The sequence below is a fragment of the Stenella coeruleoalba genome, assembly GCF_951394435.1.
Source record: "Stenella coeruleoalba genome assembly, chromosome: 8".
NCBI classification, from domain to species: Eukaryota; Metazoa; Chordata; class Mammalia; order Artiodactyla; family Delphinidae; genus Stenella; species Stenella coeruleoalba.
Window position 1 is genome coordinate 74,908,053 of NC_137154.1, and position 21,467 is coordinate 74,929,519.

Consider the following 21,467-nt stretch of genomic DNA (forward strand, 5'->3'; position numbering starts at 1 on the left):
TTGCACAGTGAGGGAAACTATCAACAAAATGAAAAAGTCACCTACTGAAAGGGGGAAAATATTTGCAAACAATATATCTAATAAAGAGTTAATATACAAAATATACAAATAACTCATCAACTCAACACCATGAAAATGAAAAAAAAAACAATTAAAAAAATGGGCAGATGACCTAAATATACATTTTTCCAAAGAAGACATCCAGATTGACTATTCCTTCTTACTGACACATTATTCCAATTTTTTTTGGATTCCATTACTACTATCATTAAATCAACTGAGAGTCTGATTTTCCACTTTTATAATTAATGCTTTTTTTTTTATCTCTTGCTCTTTTTTTTTGTCTTTGGTGTTCACAGTTTTCACTATGATTTATCTAGGACTTCATTCTTCTTGTTTTTTTCTGGTGTTCATAAATCTTAAAGTTGATACATTTCATCAGTTCTGAAAATTTTTAGAAATATATATCTCTTCACATATTGCATTCTTTGCCTCTTTCTGGAAATTTGATTAGACATATAAGATATTCTTACTATATGCTTCATTCTCTTTACCTTCTTTTCATATTTTCCATCCATTTGCCTTTTTGAGCTGCATTCTAGGTAATTTCTTCATCTCTATTTCTTCTTTTGCATAATGTTAATTCCTTTATGTTTAAAATCAGATCGTATACATTTGTTTGATGATTTGTGTTGAAAATGTCAAATATCTGAATTCTTTGCAAGTCAGATTCTGACCTTTATTGCTTCATTTCCTTCTCATTTATACTGATTTGTTTGCCTGTATATTTTGTGAATATTGATTATGAAGTTTTCACTATGAGACTTTTTTTTTTCTTTCCGTTCAGTCTCATTGTTTAAGACTTAATTTTTTCTTTTACTCTTCTCTGGGTAGAGTATCTCTCTGGAGACATATTTCTAATTCACCCTGACTATAATCTTGAAGCTTTTTGGAATCCTAGTTATAAGGAGTTTCCTATTTGAAGATCCATCTTATGTAGACCCTAAGCTTTGATTTTGGTCCCACTCTCTCAGAGAAGCCATGAATATCAATCTGAAGTTCACTGGGATTTGATGAATAGCCTCATGGTGAAAGTTAGCTTCATTGCTCAACTTGCTATTTTTATCTAGTTTTGATATTTAATAAGTTTTTCCTTCTAAACTAGTTCATTGAGGCATTTAGAAGTATTTTATATTATTTTAAAAAGGTCATGTATTATTTGTCATTGTGTCTAGTTCCCAATTACCAGAAAGGGAATCGTACCTAGAATCCTAACACAAGTCTTGTCAGAATTTACATGGAGGCTGGTGTCAGGCCGAATGAGCCACAGTTCTGTCTTCACCCTTTCCTCATGTCTATCACCAGGAACAGGAATCATGGAATATTTCTGACACCAGATTCCTAGAGTCACTGTCTTTTTTTTTTTTTTTTTTTTTTTTTAGTCCCTGTCTCGATTAAGTACACTATGTACTATTAAATACTCTTGAGTCATATCTTTTCTCTACATTTGTGTTTTAAATAAAATTACAAAGTTGCCTTGAAGTGTCAGAAGACTAGTGCTGACCCTTTTTAAAACTTTACTGTACCCTTTTCCACAGGGAGGGTCTGTTGAGATCAAGAGTTCTTAGATTAAAAAAGATGAGAGAAATAGAACACACTGTAGAAAACTGTGTTAAGGAATATCTTCATGATACGTAAACACTATGAGCTCAGTCTTCCATCTACAACCCATACCACTTTGTCCAGGACACAAAATATAATTTATTTTCTTGTGATTCACAATATCATGATTTACTCTGGTTATGTTTGAAAGCGAGAATTCTGTGTATCCTGCTCCTGACACTGCTGCTGTGTCCTCAAAAGATATATGATAGCAAACATAACAAGACCAACACACATTCTTTTTATTTGTTCTTGCTAGATCTTTGGCAGCATTTTATTATCTATTGTTTTGTTCAGGTGCATTGGGCTAGAAAACTTTAAGAGCATCTAGAATACAACGTCCCATAAAGTTTTTTGTTTTTTTTTTAATGATTCTTTTCTGTGAGTCCCATCCTGGCCTTGCTCAACCTTTAAAGGGTATCTTCCAAACAAAAGTGTCACTGGCTTCAGTCTTAGCAAGAGTCATTGTTGAGGTGGAGAATAAGGCACACAGAAAAAGAGATATTTGATTATCTTACTCCTTTCATTAAAATTTACATCCAAGTCCTTCATATTGCAGCTCTGTCACATGCTAACTGGAGCAGAACACTTTTACTCAACCTCTATTGTTCTAATTTGCCAAGTAACTAGCAACCTTTATTGTCTCCATAAATGAAAATAATGCAGAACTATTTAGATGTTGATGGTTAAGTAGGCTCACCTCTAGTTTACTCACTGTCACTGCATAAGTTGTATACTTACCAAGATTCAGGTGTGTAGTGTCATCCATCTGTGGAGATTGTACATGTTGATGTAATTAGGTAATTCAAATAAACATTATGCAGATCAATACATATGAGTGTACCAAGAGTGAGAGCATTTGGTTCTAAGAAAAAAAAAGGATGAAACATAAAATAAAACAAAAGGTAATAGTCTTAGACAAACAATAAAATGAGTGACTTAGGATATGCTATAAAATTAAATGTGTGTGAAACTGTATAAAAATAATAAAAAATCTCAAGGATGTTGTCATTAGACAACTTCACATTCTTATACCACTCTAAAGAAATTAAAAATTGTATATTATGCATTAGACAAGACTTTCATTGAAAAAGACTCATGATGTTGAGATAAAATAATTTTTCACCAGAATATTGATGATAAAAAAAAATCTCATTCCTATATACTAAGATAGGCCAAAGAATATAGAGTTAGATCATATTAGTTAAATGACAACATTTCAGGTATATGTGTAAGATTTTTTTTAATGATTTTTTTTCTAACTCAGTACTAGTTCCAATTGTGTCAGATAAGAGGGTTTCTGGAGACTTTTGTAGAAATAGCTGTGGAGTTCTGTAAGAGATGATGTAATTTAAAAGTCAACCTTATGCTTACCCCAGTCCTTTTACTAGTTGTGTGTTTTTGGGAAAGTTATCTTCATCAATAAGAGATGTCAAGTTAGTTAATAGAGGTTGTGTAAGTAAAGTGCATGACACAATGCCTGGCACATAGAATTTCATAAATGATAGCTGTTGTTAGTATTATGGAAATTTAAGGGACAATAATTTTTCTATTATCTTGTGCCAAATAATCTACTTACTAGAGGCTCCAGTTTATTCAATAATTATTATTCAAAATAGTTATTGAATACCTGCTAAAAACAAGCAGATTCTCTTCTAGATGCTGGGTATACAAAGATGAACAAGACAAAAATTCTTGCTTTCATTGATATCACATTCTAATAGGAGAAAAAGATAATTATAAACAAATAGCATAACTTCAAGCACTGATAATTGCTAAGAAGAAAAATACAGTAGGTACTGAAGGGCTTCCCTGGTGGCACAGTGGTTGAAAGTCCGCCTGCCAATGCAGGGGACACGTGTTTGTGCCCTGGTCCGGGAAGATCCCACATGCCGCAGAGCGGCTAGGCCCGTGAGCCACGGCCGCTGAGCCTGCGCGTCCGGAGCCTGTTACTCCGCAACGGGAGAGGCCACAAGAATGAGAGGCCTGCGTACCGCAAAAAAAAAAAAAGAATAAACCACTGAAACAGGGAAATGATGAAGCCTGATTTATGTTTTAAAACGTAATTCTGTTGTGTGAAAAGCCAGTAAGAGGCCAAACTGAAGGAAACCGTTGCTATAAAACAGGAGAGAGAGTTTGGTAGGCATTAATAGAAATCTCTCTCTCGACATTTCCCTCTCATTATGCACACTCACATACACATGTCATAAACAAGGCGGTTTCCTCTATGTATCTTTAAGAAGAAAAGCTAACTTGCATTCAGGTGGCAGCATACTATCACTTGATTTATTTTAACATATGTTTAGCAATCATATTTTAGACTCCAGTTAAGGAGTGATGTTTTTAAGTACTTGCCTATGCATTCAACTGCACAATGCATGTATTGTTTATAATTTATGACTTAGTACTAATACGATGCTCTACTTATTTTACTTTACTTGCAAATATTTGCAATAATTCAGGAAAAAATGCAAAGTAATATATCATTTCATACATCTAATTTGATTATCACAGATGATGATAGGTATATATTCTAAACATTGAAATAAGCTCTTTCAAAAATTGTTTTTTTTAAAAAATAATATATCCAATTAGTAGTATGCAACTTAGTAGTTCTGACTTTTCAATCCCTTGATAAATAACAGTTTAATGTCAGTTTCCATTAAGGTATTTCTAAAATATACATCTTAATATGCTTTAGTAACATTTATTAACTGATTATAATTTAACTTGGCATGCAGTAGGACCTTAATGTATGTCTGATTAATTACATTATTTTATCACTTTGATACAAGGATTTTATTAAAGTCATGGAATAATTGTCTTTTCAAGAGAAGCATATACAAATTTACATATTTCAGAACCTAAAGATTATTTTATTTACTTCTTTCTTTACTTGAGCGATTTCTTTACTTTCTTTACTTGAGAGAGCGATTGAGAGAGAGAGAGAGAGAGAATGAGGAGAAAGTAAGCCAGTAAAAAGAAAGAATCTCAGTTAGACATCTTAGAAAGAATGGCTTTTGAAGAACTATTATTTTTTGCATTTAGGCCCCAAGGACCAAGCACTGATGTTTGAAAATGAAAACACACACACACACACACACACACACACACACACACACACAATCACACACATGCAGGCTTTTTTCTCTTTGAAAAAGTTTTAATGTAAAGTGGATTATTTTAGTTATAAAATTCACTGTACTATTTTTATTTGAGAACTGAAAAAAATGTGCCTGGAATATAAGGCTTATTCTACAATGGTATGTTGAAAACATGAATACTGAGCCCAAATGTCATCTTATCAGAAATGCCTTCCATGAACCCTTACGAAAATAGCCTTGTCTATCCTCTGGCAGCTGGCTGTCCCTTTACTCTGTGTTGATTTATTCGGTGTGGATCACTCTCTGATAACGACTTATTTATCCATGTGCTCACGGCCATTCCATACAAAAGTAAGATATCTGTCTAAGCTTAATATCTTATTGAATTTTTGCTAAAGATGCTTCTGTACTATTCCCAACTCTTGTCATCCTTACAAATATATTCCCCTTTTGACAGCTCTGTATCTATGTTACACTTACATTGTCCTGTTTATTTGGCTTGTAGCCTATGGTTAACTTCTGTGTATGTGTGTGTGTGTATGAGCATGTGCACACACATGTGTATTTTCTCTTTGACATTCCCAGTGTATAACATTTAAGTGCTCTGAAAATATTTGCATTTGTTGATGAAGAATATTTAAGACAACAGAAGACATTGTAAATAGAGAGGGAAAGTACCAGTTTTCAGGACGTGGACTGAGCAGAAGCTCATCAAAAAAAGTTAAGCAAAACTGCACTAATGTCTTAGAACTCACAGTCTGTGAAAGGCCAATTTCATCAATGGATTAAGAATTCACTAATTTAAATATGCAGTTTTCATGAATCATAATTGTTTTTCTAGCAACTTTAAGTCTCTAATTGTTATGTGTGAAGTGCTGATTTTCTTCTTTTCCTTTCTGGTAAAAGGCAGTGTATAAATAATAATGTTTTAAACTGTAAAAAGTAGTGATAAGGTCTTTTTTGTGCTTCAAATTGTATTTATTTCTGATATTTACTTGGAAGAAAAACGATTATGAAAAATATCTTTTTTGAAGGGGGTGTCTGTGAACCAACCATTATTAACTCATTAACTTTCTTTTCCATTAGTAATCCATAACCTTGTAATTAAAGTAGGTTTTCAAGGCTTAGATTTTAAAATATAAATAAAATGGAACTAACATTCAGGTGGAAGACTCACTAAGAAAAGCTTTCCCTCTTTGGGTACGTCTGTATTGAATTATGACCTAACTAAGGGAAAAATGCTTGTCTATATTTTTAAGATATTTCCTAAAAGATAGAAATAACCTGAACCTCTAAGTCTATTGGGAGGAACAAGTTGCAAAGAAGCAATTGTTATTTTAAATCATCAACACACTGTACAATTATTTCTCAATTTAGTAGCTTTTGGCCAAGAAGGACACCAGTAACTGACACCTGAAAACTCAGAAGTTACTTGTCTATTATAGGAATTTCTAGTACACATTTGTCAAGTTTTTCCATATTAATTTTCATGTGAGAATTTTGTATTTTTATGCTTATTGTATCCTTCAGGATAGATAAAGGAATCAAAGGACATTAATGTGCTATAGTGGTTATTGTTATAAAAGTGGCATTAGACAAAAAATGTTAAATATTCATGAAAATCCTTATTTCCCTTAGGTTCTGGCTAGCAAAGGATGCTGAGAAAATAACTCACAGAAGGAGGGAACTATAACACAGTACAGATAATCACAGGAGTTATAAACAAAGGCAGTTGACATTAATAATTAAATGAGAAAAATTCCCTGTAGAGGTTTAGATGAGCTACAGACACAATGTGTAAAATCACTTGCTTAACTGATAATTAGTTATGTTCTAGACCAGAGGAGTATATATTGATGTAACTGGTCCTTCTACCCTATTTTTCTAGTCCAATAATTTGTTTAACGTAATAAATATAACTATTATACATTCCCTGTGAGGAAAAATCATCCCCATTAGAACCTGATGTTTTTATTATCTGTAAGGGAGTATTTATTATAAGTAAATGTGACAGAGAAAGTTTATCACTTTTCCGAAGTTTTTGTGTTGTGCATTAAATTAATTCCAATGGAAACTCTATTATGGTTGTCAATGTCCAAGTATATATTAATCTGACGTTTGCAATGAAAGTTATTTATCATTTTATTATGAGATTTTTGATTTGGTTTTTGTTTTTTTACCTTTTTGTTTGTTTATTTTCTTTTCTCTGTTTTTGAAAATTGTTATCTGTCTCAACAGGGCATTCTTTAATGAAGAAACGTCAGAGCTGCTAAATACACTGGGACTCAGGTGATCCTAGTCACCAAGGATGGCCTCCTCTTGGAAACTTATTCTGTTTCTGTCAGTCACTGGATGTCTTTCAGGTAAAAAACCCGCCTTACGTATCAAATAACAAAAATATATAAAGGTCTTCATTAACTATATCCTCCTGTGTTCATTTAAATTTATATCAGGATTCATCTTTTCAACAAGAAAAAGAGACAACAACCCTTAAACCTCTGTTAGCACCACAAAAAGTCACATATAATAAGGTGCTTATAAAAATACCATATAAATGTTAACAAAATAAGTGTCCATCCCATCTCATTGACTTTCATTTACAATCTAAATCATCATTTTATATATATATACATCTCTATAAAATATGGGTAGAGACATTTGTGAAAACATGAAAAATAAGTGAATAGTTTCAGAGACAGTGAAAGTTAAATGAACATCCTGGTTTATCATGATTATGGTCACTTATAAAAGAAATAAAGAGTCTTTAAATATTTTATCCTATCTTACATTCTTTCTGTGCAGTATTACCATCTTCCATGATGCTCTGGTCTCTCTTTTATCTTCTCAGTGCCATTCTCCTCTTGAACTCATAAACTAACTGAGGGGAATGGAGGTAGGTTTGCAAGATGAAATGAATGATGCTCAGTTAAGATTGAATTTCAAATAAACAACATATAATTACTTTATTTCTAGTATGTTCCATGCAATACGTTATTCTATTTTATCTAAAATTTAAATTTAACTGGTGTCCAGTGTTTTTATATATTAATCTGACAATGCTAGGTGGAGGAAGAGTGATAGATTGTAATATCGCTCCAAAGTTTTATTTTCATGTGCTGGCCCAACTTATCTCCCCGAAATACAGTCACTTCAAAGGAGGTATTATATAATGGTGTTGAAAGACAAAAATACTCAGCTTGAGTTGGTATCTGTGATGCCTAGATTTGTAGCTCATAAGGGAATCTAGGTGCTGCTCTTTCTGATGAAACAAGATGATGAGTCTGGAGGTAAGTTGTTTTTCAAATACTATAGACAAAGACAAAAAAAAGTCAAAAGCAAAGGACGTTTCTAATTTTTACATGGGATCTGATTTTTAATCATCTGCATTTAATATGAAGCATATATACACATATTAGTGATATTTAAAACATGAATTTATTTGTTGTAGATAGCTGTTTAAATAAAATTGATTAGATATTGAAAGGACCACTTATCAAGGATAATTATTTTCAAAACCTTTCTCCAGGGGCTTCCCTGGTGGCACAGTGGTTGAGAGTCCGCCTGCCGATGCAGGGGACACGGGTTCGTGCCCTGGTCCAGGAAGATCCCACATGCCGCGGAGCGGCTAGGCCCGTGAGCCATGGCCACTGAGTCTGCGAGTCCGGAGCCTGTGCTCCGCAACGGGAGAGGCCACAACAGTGAGAGGTCTGCGTATCGCAAAAAAACCAAACAAACAAAAACCTTTCTCCACCTCCTTATTTAGCAAATTATTCTAGAAGTACGGCTTTTATTATGCTCTTGTTACTTGGTGATACTTACATTCAATATTTACTATTTTATTTTATTATTAATGTTTTCCCTGGTTATTTGTCTATGAGTATTACCTAACAGGACCTATTTTGTACACTAACTTGATTACTATTACAGAAAATGTGGGTAATTAAGCCATAGGTCATAAGCACATTTTATATTGTTGATGCTATTTGAACCAACACCAGTTGAAGAAATAAGAGAAGACCCAGACTGTATTTCTTCTCTGTTTTATTTATTCATTTTTTAATGGGTGGATTATCTTGGGTGTGTTTAACTAGAAAATATAGAACTCTTACACAACCTTAAGTTTAAAAACTGGCTATTCAGAGCAATGAAACTTTGACACCATTCACAGGAATATACAGCCTTATATTAAAAATGCACTCAAAATTAAAACAATGAGATACCATTATACATATCAGAAAGGCTAAGATCCAGAAAAAAAAAAGAGGAAGTAAAAGCAATACTAATTACTCTTGAGGATGCAGAAAACAAGGAAGTTCATTAATTGCTGGTAAGGAGGCAAAATGGTACAGCCACCTTGGAAAATAGTTTGGCAGTGTTTACAAAGCTAACTGGTTTTACCATCTAATCAAGCATTTGGTTCCTAGGTATTTACCTAACTGATTTTAAAATTTATGGCACACAAAATACCTACACAAAAAAGTTTATACGAGCTTTAATAATAATCACCAAAAACTAGAAATAACCAAGATACCCTTCAATAAGTTAATAAACCATAGAAATTCCATGTAATGCAATACTACTCAGTGATAAAAATAAATGAACTATCAAGTTATTCAAACACAGGATGAATACTATATGCATATTGCTAAGTGAAAGAATCCAGTCTGAATAGGTTACATACTGTATGATTTTATATATATGACCTTTTGGAAAGGGAAAAACTATAGAGAGTGCACAGATCAGTGATTGACAGGGGTTGGGGTCAGGGGATGACTAAATGAGTGAAGGAAGTGTAGGCATTTTTCAGCTTGGTGAAACTATTCTGTATGATACTGTAGTGGTGGAAGAATAACATTATGCATTTATCAAAACCAATAGAGCTTAACAGCACAGAGTAAACCTTAATGTACATAAATTAAAATAATAATAATCTAGGAGGTTAGAGGCTCCCTGGATGAAACGCAGAATGTGACAAAGAATCTAACAGTATTACAAATGTATGAAACAACCTCCACTTTAGGGGAGTGTGGGAAAAATGGTACCAACTTAAGTAACTTTGGAAATGAATCTGTAAAACTAAAGGCAAAAACAAACAAACAAAAAACTGTACTTTGACACTGTACTCTAGTTAAGAACTTTATTTCTCTGTGTTAGCAACTCTAAAACCCCTATGCATGGGATTGAACAATTAAGTCAATGCATGGTGGATGGTGGGAGCCAACTGTCTCACTGATGGAGTGGGAGGTTACAGATAAGCAAAAAGAAGAAGGTTAGAATTATCCATGTGGTAATGGATTAGAGTTGGAGACTTCAATATGAAGTCATGTTTAGCTTAATGTAGATACATATAGTTACATATGAAAAGTATTCATAGATATGTATATATACATGGCTAGGTGTACACACATATATTTACTTTTCTCTGTCATCTGAGAAGGCCTAGAAGCAATGTACTGCAGTAGAAACCAGCACACAAAGTGCCACGATCTTGGTTTCTAATACCATTCTCCAATTAAAAGAATCAGGGCTATTTGGAGATATGGCTGATTCTAGGACTGGGGCAGGAAATATACTTGATTAGCCTAGAATATCTTGTGCCAGAAAGTGAGGAGCTGCTAAAGCAAACAAACCAGTAAACAAAAAACAAACATATGAGGAACCAATGTCAAAGGGACACAGGAACTAACTGAAAGAGAAAAATAATTACCGTATGCTAACAAGTATATATGGAATCTAAGAAAAATAAAAAAGTCATGAAGAACCTAGGGGCAAGATGGGAATAAAGACACAGACCTACTAGAGAATGGACTTGAGGATATGGGGAGGGGGGAGGGTAAGCTGTGACAAAGTGAGAGAGTGGCATGGACATATATACACTACCAAATGTAAAATAGATAGCTAGTGGGAAGCAGCTGCAGAGCACAGGGAGATCAACTCGGTGCTTTGTGACCACCTAGAGGGGTGGGATAGGGTGGAAGGGAGGGAGACGCAAGAGGGAAGAGATATGGAGATCTATGTATATGTATAACTGATTCACTTTGTTATAAAGCAGAAACTAACACACCATTGTAAAGCAATTATACTCCAATAAAGATGTTAAAAAAAAAAAAAAAAGAGTTCCCAATGGCCCAAACTGGAAAAATTTGAGCAAGAAAATAAAGAAGTATTGAGTTACAACCCAAAGAATAAAATTTAAAAGTCCATATTGATATAAATAAGTGATTGAATAATGAAAAGAATAGACAAACTTCCCATGTAGATGAATTTCAAATAATTTATTTAGATGCTTTGTTTTCAAGGAGGTGGAGTGTAGCTCCCACTTCCTTAAGTGTGGACTGCACATAGTGACGTGTCTCCAAAAAGTACAGAATAGAAAAGCGGAATAAAGAAAGTAGCTTTACAGCGGAGGAGAGTGATAAGGACTACATCAACCTAGTGATGAACAAGGTCAACACCAACCGTAACAGCATTTACCCAAGATATAATGTGACAAGAATGGCACCTCACCTCTGTAGTTTTCCTTCCTAAAGCCTGTGTCTCTATATCAGAAAAATCCCAACTGAGGAGCATTCTATGAAACACCTGGCCAGTAATCCTCAACATTTTCAAGGTCATCAAAAACCAAGAATATTAGAGAAACTGTCACAGAAAGAGGAGACTAAGGAAACATAATAAATAAATGTAATGCATTACCCTGGATAGGATCTTGCAACAGAAAAAAAAATATTTAAAAATTAAGGAAATCTGAATAAAGTATGTACTTCAGTGAAAAATAAAATGTCAATATTTGTCCATTATTTGTGGCAAATGTTCCATATTAATATAAGATATTAATAAAAGTGGAAACTGGTTGGGGTTTATGGAAACAAAATGGATTAAGCATAACAGTAGTGAAGGGCATCAGGAGCTGACAGATTCAAACGTTTTTTGGCAATAAAATATATAGAAATTGGTAAATGATTAAATATTTTGTTTTAGAGGAAATAGCAAGGTCTCAATTTGCTTATGGAGTAGATGATATTGTCATTTGCTTGGATACTGAATAAAGTAGGGGGTGCAATTCAGAGTGGGGAAATACTGAACTCAATAATGCACATGTTGAGCTTCAGATATCTGTGACACACTCAGATGGAGATGTTTAAAGAAAGATGACTGAGTTAAAAGTAAATTTGGGGTTCATTATTGTATAGATGGATTTGAAGCTCTGGGGAGGAAAATAATCACCCAAGGATTATGTAGGTAATGATGAGTCATAAGGCAAGGAAGAAATTCTGAGAAGCATGAATAAGGGGCAAGAGAAAGTATAGGTTGAAAAGCAGGGATGGTGAGTTGGGAGAAATTCTAGGAAAGAGTGATAACAGAACAGGTTCTGAGAAGGAGTGGTCAGCAGTGGCAATGCTGTAGGAATGTTACGTGAGATTAGTACTAAAAACATTTCCTCTTAATGCTAATGATAATTGCCTTTAACGAAGTAGTGGGAACATCTGTCTTATGATAATGAGCTGTGAAATGATTAGCAGAGGAGGAAAATAATACAATTACTATAAATTTTGTTTTATGAGAAGTTGAGTTGAGGAGGAGAAAGAGAAAAAAATGACAAATAACTTGGAAAAGAGAAATTCAGGAAGGAATGAATTTCATCTATACATTTCTGGGTGTGTGTTTTAAGGTTAGAGAAACTACTGTTTATAGAAATATAATCCACATAATAGATTAAATAGATGTCAATTGTATATTGTGCTAATTAGCTTTAACTCCATAAAAATCATCCTCAAGTTTTTTAGCTTAAACAAAAACTTCAAAAATATTATTTCTCACAATTCTGAAAGTCAGTTTGGTGGTTCTTCTGATTTGGGAAGGTTCAGCTGATCTCTAAAACTTCCCATGAGGGTTGAAAGAATAGGACTTGATGGTGTCATGCGGTCTCACCCATGCTGCTGGTTACTATCTCCTACTAGTAAAGGCAGTGGGAATGACCTTGTCATGTCTCTGATCATCCAGTAGTCTAGCCCAGGCTCTTGGCTGTGGTTGCGGGTTCCTAGGTACAACAATAGAAAGGGTAGGTGCCAATTTGCAAGCATGGTTCAAGTCTGTCTGTCATGTTTACTAATGTCTCATTGACAAAAGCAAATCACATAGGCCAAGACTGATTCAAGGATTGGAAAACTATATTTGACCTCGTAAAGAGAGTAGCTGGAGAAGCATATTGTAAAGAATATGCAGTACAGTATTACAAACTATAGGCACTATGCTCTATAGTAGATCTGTAGGAAGTATGCATCTTGCATAATTGAAACTGTGCACCTTTGACTAATACTCCTTCCGTCCCCCCTCTCTACAGCCCCTGGCAACCACCATTCTACTCTGTTTCTATGAGTTTGATTATTTTTGCTTCCTCATATAAGTGGTACCCCTTAGAAATTTGCTAAGAGGGTAAATCTTATTTATTTTATATACTCTTACCACTAAATAATAATAATACTAATAACAATAATAATAATATAATGTCAAGAAGGCAGATGATAACTTTTGGAGTTGTTGGATATGTTTATGGCATAGATTGTGGTGATGGTTTCATGGGTATATACTTATTGCAAACTCATCAAGTTGTATATACTAAATATGTACAGCTTATTATAATTATACTTCAGTAAAGTGGTTTAAGGGTGTGCATAAAGCCATAAAAATAACCATGATCAGTTTTGAGTTCTACCACATGTTTATTGATATCTATAAATGTTTAACATGCAAATAATAACAATCCTGTTTTAGTTAACAATAAAGAAAATGGAATTTCTTCGTATCTTTATTTCAGAAACAGTGACAGAGACAGCACTGTGATCTAATAACCTCATTAGCTGAGCTTAAAAAGCTTTAAAAATCAGTCAAACTATTTTTATCCATATGAAATTAATTAAGTTCAATAAAATTTAAGCTTTTCATGATAGAATGTGTGAAATCATTTGGGGAAGCAATCATAATTACTAAAGCCTAGTTATGAACGTATATGTGACAAGAAGCATCAACATTTCAACCTCTACTGTGCCAAAATCCATGTTATTATATTCTTTAAAAGTGATTCTTCAAGGATATATTATCCTTCAAATATGTGAAGAGATAATGATTGGGAAGAGACAATAAGGTTCAGGATTTATAAGCAACTTGACTGGCATTTCAAGGTTCTTTGTGAATTGCTTTTCATTCAGTCTCCATGTTGAAGTAAATAAATAATAACAACAACAAAAGCTAAAGGGTTTACATTTTTCTGCTCTGTTATACAGAATACCCTATTCAATGGATTTCTTACTCATTATATTCCTTTTGAAATATGGCTAGTTTCTTTTGAAATGTTTAACAATGGGTGAAATCTATTACAATGATATTTATTACAAATAGATTTCTTTCTGTGAAATGTAATAGAATAGCCTTATAGGACACTGTCATATACAAATATTAATTTTAATATGTATTATTAGAATATCTAGAAAGCAGCTATTATTAGACTCATTAACACACACCCTTTTCTTTGAAGATTTTTGAAAGTGTTCTTTTTGCATTCCCCAGTACCAGCCTATATTTGTCAACATCACAATTCTATTTATATATTTCTATCAAAGTTATAACTTAAAATAATATTTAATTAGATTTATTAAAGCTAGATGTATTTATATCTCTTCTAAAATGAAAAAAATGTATTTCTCTAACTGCATTTATAAATCTTAGAATTAAAAATAATTTGGAGATTGTGAAGTCCAGTTCCTTGTACTTGGGCAAGTAAAATACTGTTTGTTCTCAATAGGGATGAGAGGCTCAGGAAGATTCTGTCATATGCCCAACATCATATAGATGGTAACTAGTGGAAGAATAATGAGAAAGCTGCCTCCTACAACAATTCTTTCAGCATAGCAGGTGACATGAAGGGGAGGCAAAAGAGGAAATCCAGTTGCTCAGAGCTACACTGACCTCCTTCCTACATAAGTACATCTAGTTACCTTCCTTGGCTTACTTTCAGATGCTTTCAATATAAGCTGTATTGCTTCAAAAACAAGCCTGCAAATAAGGCATTTTTTCTCTGCTTTGACCCCATTCTCCTCCACTGGGTTAAATCCATTTTATTGGGAAGGTGACAGCCTGCTCCTTCTGCCAAGAGGATGATATACTATTAAACAGAGAATGTCTGTCATTGATAAGCTTATACAAATACTATCCTTCTTCTTACTGGCAGTGTGGTAAATAGCACAGAACTTTGTCACTGTCAGCTAGTGCTGCCTAATAACTTTAAAAGGAAATGAAAACAAAAGTGTTACTGAAAACAGGTGCCTGATAATATTAAGTCTGACTGGGCTACTGCAGATGAGAAAGAGAAATGGATTATGGCTCCTCCGTGATCATTTTGAAATTATGTATGTGCACACTGTATTGGTCCCCCAGAAAGTCATGATGATAATGGAGCCTACCTCAGTGCAGAAAACCAAGTTGACTCTTATCAGCTGTGCACTGGTGGTATTAGACATGTAATTAATCAGAATATAATTTAATTTCTCCTGTGAGCAAGGTGGAGGGCAGCAGGGGGAGGGGAGTGCATCATCTGAATTTAGAGAGTTTTATTTGTTATTTTTATCTTAAAGGCAAAGGAAATGTTAAAAAGTATCTGAAATTGGCAGCACTTCCTGGAGTGATATAAAATGAAACCATCAACTAAAGAAAGCATCCTAGAGAATTGAGGATAAATATGTGTTCTCAGTGTTTTGAAGATTAAAGAGAGAATTAACTAATTTATTAAGTCATCTAAATGTTATTTATCTTACATAAAAAAAATATTAAAAATATATTTCCCCTTGAGTTTGGTTAAGGAGTAAGCACTATACATCAAAGTATGTTGTAATCCAGAAAGTGCCATGAAAGTTATCCCATGCTTTTTACACTGGACTGGCATTATTATTTTTAATGATGACAAATATTTGCTGGTAAAAAATGAATCATATACTACATTGATTCTCTTTGTTATTTTAAAATAATGCTCAAAGAATTTGTATTGTATCAAGTGCCCACAAGAAAATGTAAATGAATATTCACAGTATCATTCTTTAAACAGAGATAAATTTCTACCACAGTAATACTACTGTGAAATATGTTTATTTATGGCAGAGATTACTAACTGCTTAGTATGAACTTCTGGGGAGCTGCCCCCATGCATTAGCTTGAGCCATTGTCAGCAAGAAAACAGCTACTTTTTTGTAACTCATTGGTTCAAATACAAGTCAATTCTGTCTGTAAAATGGAGAGACATACACTGAACCCCAAGGAAAGCTGAACACAGTTGAGACGCAGAACAAATGCAAGGAAAAATTTCTCCTCTCCTTGACTTTAAATAAATTGTATAGGTTTATCAGGACACAAATTCTGTAAACATACCATGTGTAAAATAAACCGTATATAATTAGTTGTGAGAATGGAAAAGGGTTAAGTGCTGTATAATTTTATGTTTATTTTAGCTCTTTGGGAACATCTTATTTTTCTAACCATTAATCAAGTTAACTACAGATTTCTTGAAATTTAGTCATCAACTTCTATATTTGATAATATTTATTCGATATAGATGTCAACACAATAAATTTTTCTTTCTAGCATTTGAAAAAAATGCTTTCCATTCTAATTCTCAGTGTTGGTTTAACACTGAAATTTGTCAGATAACTTAATTATTCCTAATGATCTGTTTATGATGCTGGCTATGATTGCAGCATGACCTTAACTACTGTGGATTTAGAGTATGGTGGAACCATCCAAATGGTGACAATCAGGGATAAATTTGGTTTTAAGTGATGATTTTTCCTTTTTAGTACTTGCATATTTTGCAATTATTATTTTTACATGTTTAAATAAAAAATTATAAGGCCATCTGCTCTATAAAAACAGAGGTGATACCTATTTTATTTGATGTTTCATACACAAGTTCTAGCATAATATTTTCTGTAAGTACAGGTACCTATTTTTAAGTGAATTAAAGGAAACAATTAATTGTTTGATTTGTTTCTTCTGTTAAGAGGGGCATAAGCTATGCTTCTGGTTATAGCACTTTCTGGCTAGAAAACATCCAAAAGGAATGAATGATTTTGTATTCTCTAAACTGATTGTTCTGATGTGTGTGTTTTTTAATTGAAGTATAGTTGATTTAAAACATTATATTAGTTTCAGTTGTACAATACAATGAATCCATATTTTTATAGATTATACTCTATTTATAGTTATTACCAAATAATTGTTATATTCTACTCTGCTGTACAATATATCCTTGCTGCTTATCAATTTTATACTAGTAGTTTGTGTCTCTTAATCTCATACCCCTATCTTGCCCATCCTCCTTTCCCTCTCCCTACTGGTAACTATTAGTTCATTCTCTATATGTGTGCATCTGTTTCTGTTTTTTTATACTCATTTGTTTTATTTTTTAGATTCCACATATAAGTGATAACATACAGTATTTGTCTTTCTCTGTCTGACCTATTTCACTAAGCATAGTACTCTCTAGGTCCTTCTCTGTCTGACTTATTTCACTAAGCATAATACTCTCTAGGTCCATCCATGTTACTGCAAATGGCAGAATGCCATTCAGTTTTTATGTCTGAGTAATATTCCATTTTATGTATATACCACATCTTCTTTATCTGTTCATCTATTGATGGGCACTTAGGTTGTTTCAATGTCTTGGTTACTATAAATAATGTTTCTATGAACATTGAGGTACATATATTTTTTATTTTTTGCATATATCTTTTTGAATTAGTGTTTTTGTTTTCTTCAGATATATACTCAGGAGTGGAACTTCTGGATCATACGGTAGTTTTACTTTTAGTATTTTGAGGAACTTCCCATAGTGTTTTCCACAGTGGCTGCAGCAATTTACATTCCAACCAGCAGTGTCCATTTTTTCCACATCCTGTCCAACATTTGCTATTGATGTTTGCCATTCTGGTAAGTGTGAGGTGATGTCTCATTGTAGTTTTGATTTGTATTTCTCTAATGATTAGCATGGTTGAGCATCTTTTCATATGCCTGTTAGCCATCTGCATGTCTTCATTGGAAAAATATTCAAATTTTCTGCCCATTTTTAATCAGGTTGTTTATTTTTTCAATATTGAGTTGTATAAGCTGCTTATATATTTTGAATATTAACTCCTTATTTGTCTTATCATTTGCAAATATCTTCTCTCATTCAATAGGTTGTCTTTTTTTTTTTTTTGATGGTTTCCTTTGCTGTGCAAAATCTTTTAGCTTAATTAGGTCCCACTTGTTTATTTTTGCTTTTATTTCTTTTGCCTTAGGAGACATATACAAAAGAATATCGCTATGATTTATGTCAAAGGGTGTTCTGCCTATTTTCTCTCCTAAGAGTTCTATGGTTTCAGATGTTACAGTTAGGTATTTAACCCATTTTGAATTTATTTTTGTATATGATGTGAGGAAATGTTTTAATCTCATTATTTAACATGAAGTTGTGCAGTTTTCCCAGCATCAGTTATTTAAGAGTCTATCTTTTCTCCATTGCATATTCTTGCTTCCTTTGTCATCGATTATTTGACCATAAGTGTGTGGGTTTATTTCAGGGCTCTCTATACTATTCTATTGATCTATGTGTCTATATTTGATACAGTACCATGCTGTTTTGATTATTGTAGCTTTGTAGTACATGTGGGGACTAAGCAACATGTTATTAAAAAATCAATGGGTCAATGAAGAAATCAAAGAAGAAATCGGGAAATACCTGGAGACAATGAAAATGGAAACACAGCTTTCCAAAGTCTTTGGGATGCAACAAAAACATATGGGAACTTCTAATAAGGAAGTTTATAGCAGTATAGGCCTACATCAAGAAACAGGAAATATCTCAAATAAACAACCTAACACATCATCTAAAGGAATTAGGAAAAGAAGCTCAAAGCCCAAAGTCAGCAGAAGGAAGGAAATAATAAAGATAAGAAAGGAAATAAATAGAGACCAAAAAACAACAGAAAAGATTAATGAAACCAAGTACTGGTTTTTTGAAATGATAAACATAATTGATAAATGTTTAGTCAGGTTTGTCAAGAATAAAAGACAAAGGGCCCAAGTAAACAAAATAAGAAATGAAAGAGGAAAAATAACAACTGATACCGCAGAGATACAAAAAAATCAGAAGAGAACACTATGAACAGTTATACACCAACAAATTGGAAAACCTAGAAAAAATGGACAAAGTTATAGAAACATGCAACCTGCCAAGACTGAATAAGGAAGAAATAGACGTTCTTAACAGAATCATTAGTAGTGAAATTGAATTTGTAATTAAAACAAAACAAAACAAAACAAAACAAAACAAAAAACCTCCCTGCAAACAAAAGTTCTGATATGTTTTCAATACCAAGAACTATGCTGAGCCTTGTTTGGACATTCTGAAGTCTTGAGTTAAAGAAGTAGCAATTTTCTTAGGTTAGATTAGGGGACTGTGAAAATAGCCTGTAAAAATTTGAAAGAAATAAAGAGGAAAAAAAAAGAAATGAAAAAATAAAGCAAAGAAAAATAAATTAGGTCAAATTTTTAAATTATTAGTGCATTTGATCAGGCTTCTCTGGTCTCATGTCACCCATTTCTGCTCAGCATGTATTCTGGCAGATTTTGTTTCAAGAGATTCTAAAGTTCCCCAAGAGGACACTTGGCTTATATACTCTTTACTTGCTCTTTTATAGTGATTCAGAGAGATGTACTAGCTGATATCTTTGCTGACATAGAGCTGTCTTTGTTTAATGCCTAAATTGGTAAGAGCTATTTCAAATTGGGCCCTGGATCCATATTTTTTTCAGTATAACTCTGAAGATAGTAACTGTTTTTTTTTAATAGGATTCAGTAGAACTTTTGGTGCAGCATTGTTTTATTTATGGTTTGGTCTGTCTTATAAAAAATATCATAGCTGTGGATAAAAAGTTCCAAGTGGGCATGACATATATAATGTGTCAAAGATGTTGTTTATTGGGGGTAGAGATTACAGAGATAAAAGGAATTTAAAAAATAATAATCTCATTCTCAGTTCCAGTGGCCTAATAAATTCCAAATACCTTTCAGTCCAATTTATTTGTTTGTTAATTTAACAAATACTAATTCAGTATCTACTATATATTGCTCTGTTCATCAAGGATATAGCAGTGAACAAGACAGACAAAATTTGTGTCCTTAAGGAACTCACTTTCTAGGAAGAGAGACAACTTAGCAAGAAATGAAATAACACAAGACCTAAAAAGGATAATTTTTATAAAGAAACTAAGTGGAATAAAGGGATAGTAAGTGATGTGTATGGAGATGGGGTAGCAAGATGTTACGTTACACAGGGTGATCAAGAAAGGTCACTCTGAGTAGGTCTCCAAGGAAAGACCTAATAAAAGTGGAAAAGGAAACCAGGTGAATATCTGGGTGAAAGTGTTTCAGCCACAGTGTCAAGTCATCAGGGGGAAACAGGGGCTTCCCTGGTGGTGCAGTGGTTGAGAGTCCGCCTGCTGATGCAGGGGACACAGGTTCGTGCCCTGGTCTGGGAGGATCCCACATGCCATGGAACAGCTGGGCCCGTGAGCCATGGCCACTGGGCCTGCGCATCCGGAGCCTGTGCTCCGCAATGGGAGAGGCCACAACAGTGAGAGGCCCGTGTACAGCAAAAAAAAAAAAAAAGAGGAAACAGACTTACTGTGTTTGAAAAAGAACCAATACAGAAGAAGAGAGGAAACCAATATAGATGAAGAGAGTATATGACAAGAAAAGTGATAAGGAAAAATAGAGAGGCAATGACCAGATCATATTTTAAGCAGAGGAGAGATGTAACTTGATAACATGTTAAAAGATTGTGCTAGGTTCTTTACAAAAAATAGATTTTAGAGCTTGGGAAAGAATGTAGGCAGGGAAAATAGGTAAGTTACTACTGCAAAAGTCTGGAAGAAAGAAGACAGCAATGAGGATTTAGAACTGCAAGTATTCAATGGATATTTATTGATTTCATTAGAAGTCAGCAGTGGTATGTGCTTACCAAAAAGGAGTTAGCATGATCTTCAGCTGTATTAACAATGTCTAGAATAAGGGAGAGGTTAGATCTACTTTGCATCTGTTTGCTAACAATGACTATAGTATTATGTTCAGTTCTAGGCTAGATCATATTATGGAAACATGGATAAATAAGAATGGGTTCAGTGGAGGGAAAACAAGTGATGAAGAAAAATTTGAAACCATATTATAATAGAAAAGATAAAAGAAATTAAAGGAATGAGAACTAAATTAAAGATTCAGCTAATGTTTAAGGTAATTTTTGACCAGATTCAGGGGAAACTTCCTTCTTTTTGCAAGGTCTTCCCTGAATTAATTAATGGATACTTTTCTAAGCTAATGAGTAAAATATTCAGAACTCCAATATACAAATGTCTTAGGAGAGGCAGGCAAAAGTATTTTTATAGTTGAACTCTGGGTATAGAACCTGGTCTATATTACAGAATGATTTACAGAATCTGATCATGATTTACAGAATGATTTGACCTGCCTGTATTATATCCAGATTAACAGTAATGACTTTCAATTGCAAATTATCTTCTGTATTTGGGATATTGAGAGTTGGCCTTTGTGTATTGTCTAGTAAACAAGTATAATTATTCATGGCATAAAACAAGCTGCAAAGACTGAAAAAAATAACCT

At 33.4% G+C, this 21,467-nt stretch overlaps 1 protein-coding gene across 3 annotated transcripts in view; it reads left to right on the plus strand.

The window, feature by feature from the left end:
• Window positions 1–6,888: 6,888 nt before the first annotated feature.
• Window positions 6,889–21,467, plus strand: part of CNTN5 (contactin 5) — a gene marked incomplete at its 3' end in the record, with an annotated part of 796,845 nt that continues 782,266 nt past the window's right edge. For all 3 annotated transcript variants that reach the window (XM_079928800.1, XM_079928801.1, XM_079928802.1), the window contains exon 1: window positions 6,889–7,129. In XM_079928800.1, the coding sequence (XP_079784926.1) occupies window positions 7,075–7,129 (55 nt within the window). In that variant the 5' untranslated portion in view covers window positions 6,889–7,074. The remainder of the gene's footprint in view (window positions 7,130–21,467) is intronic.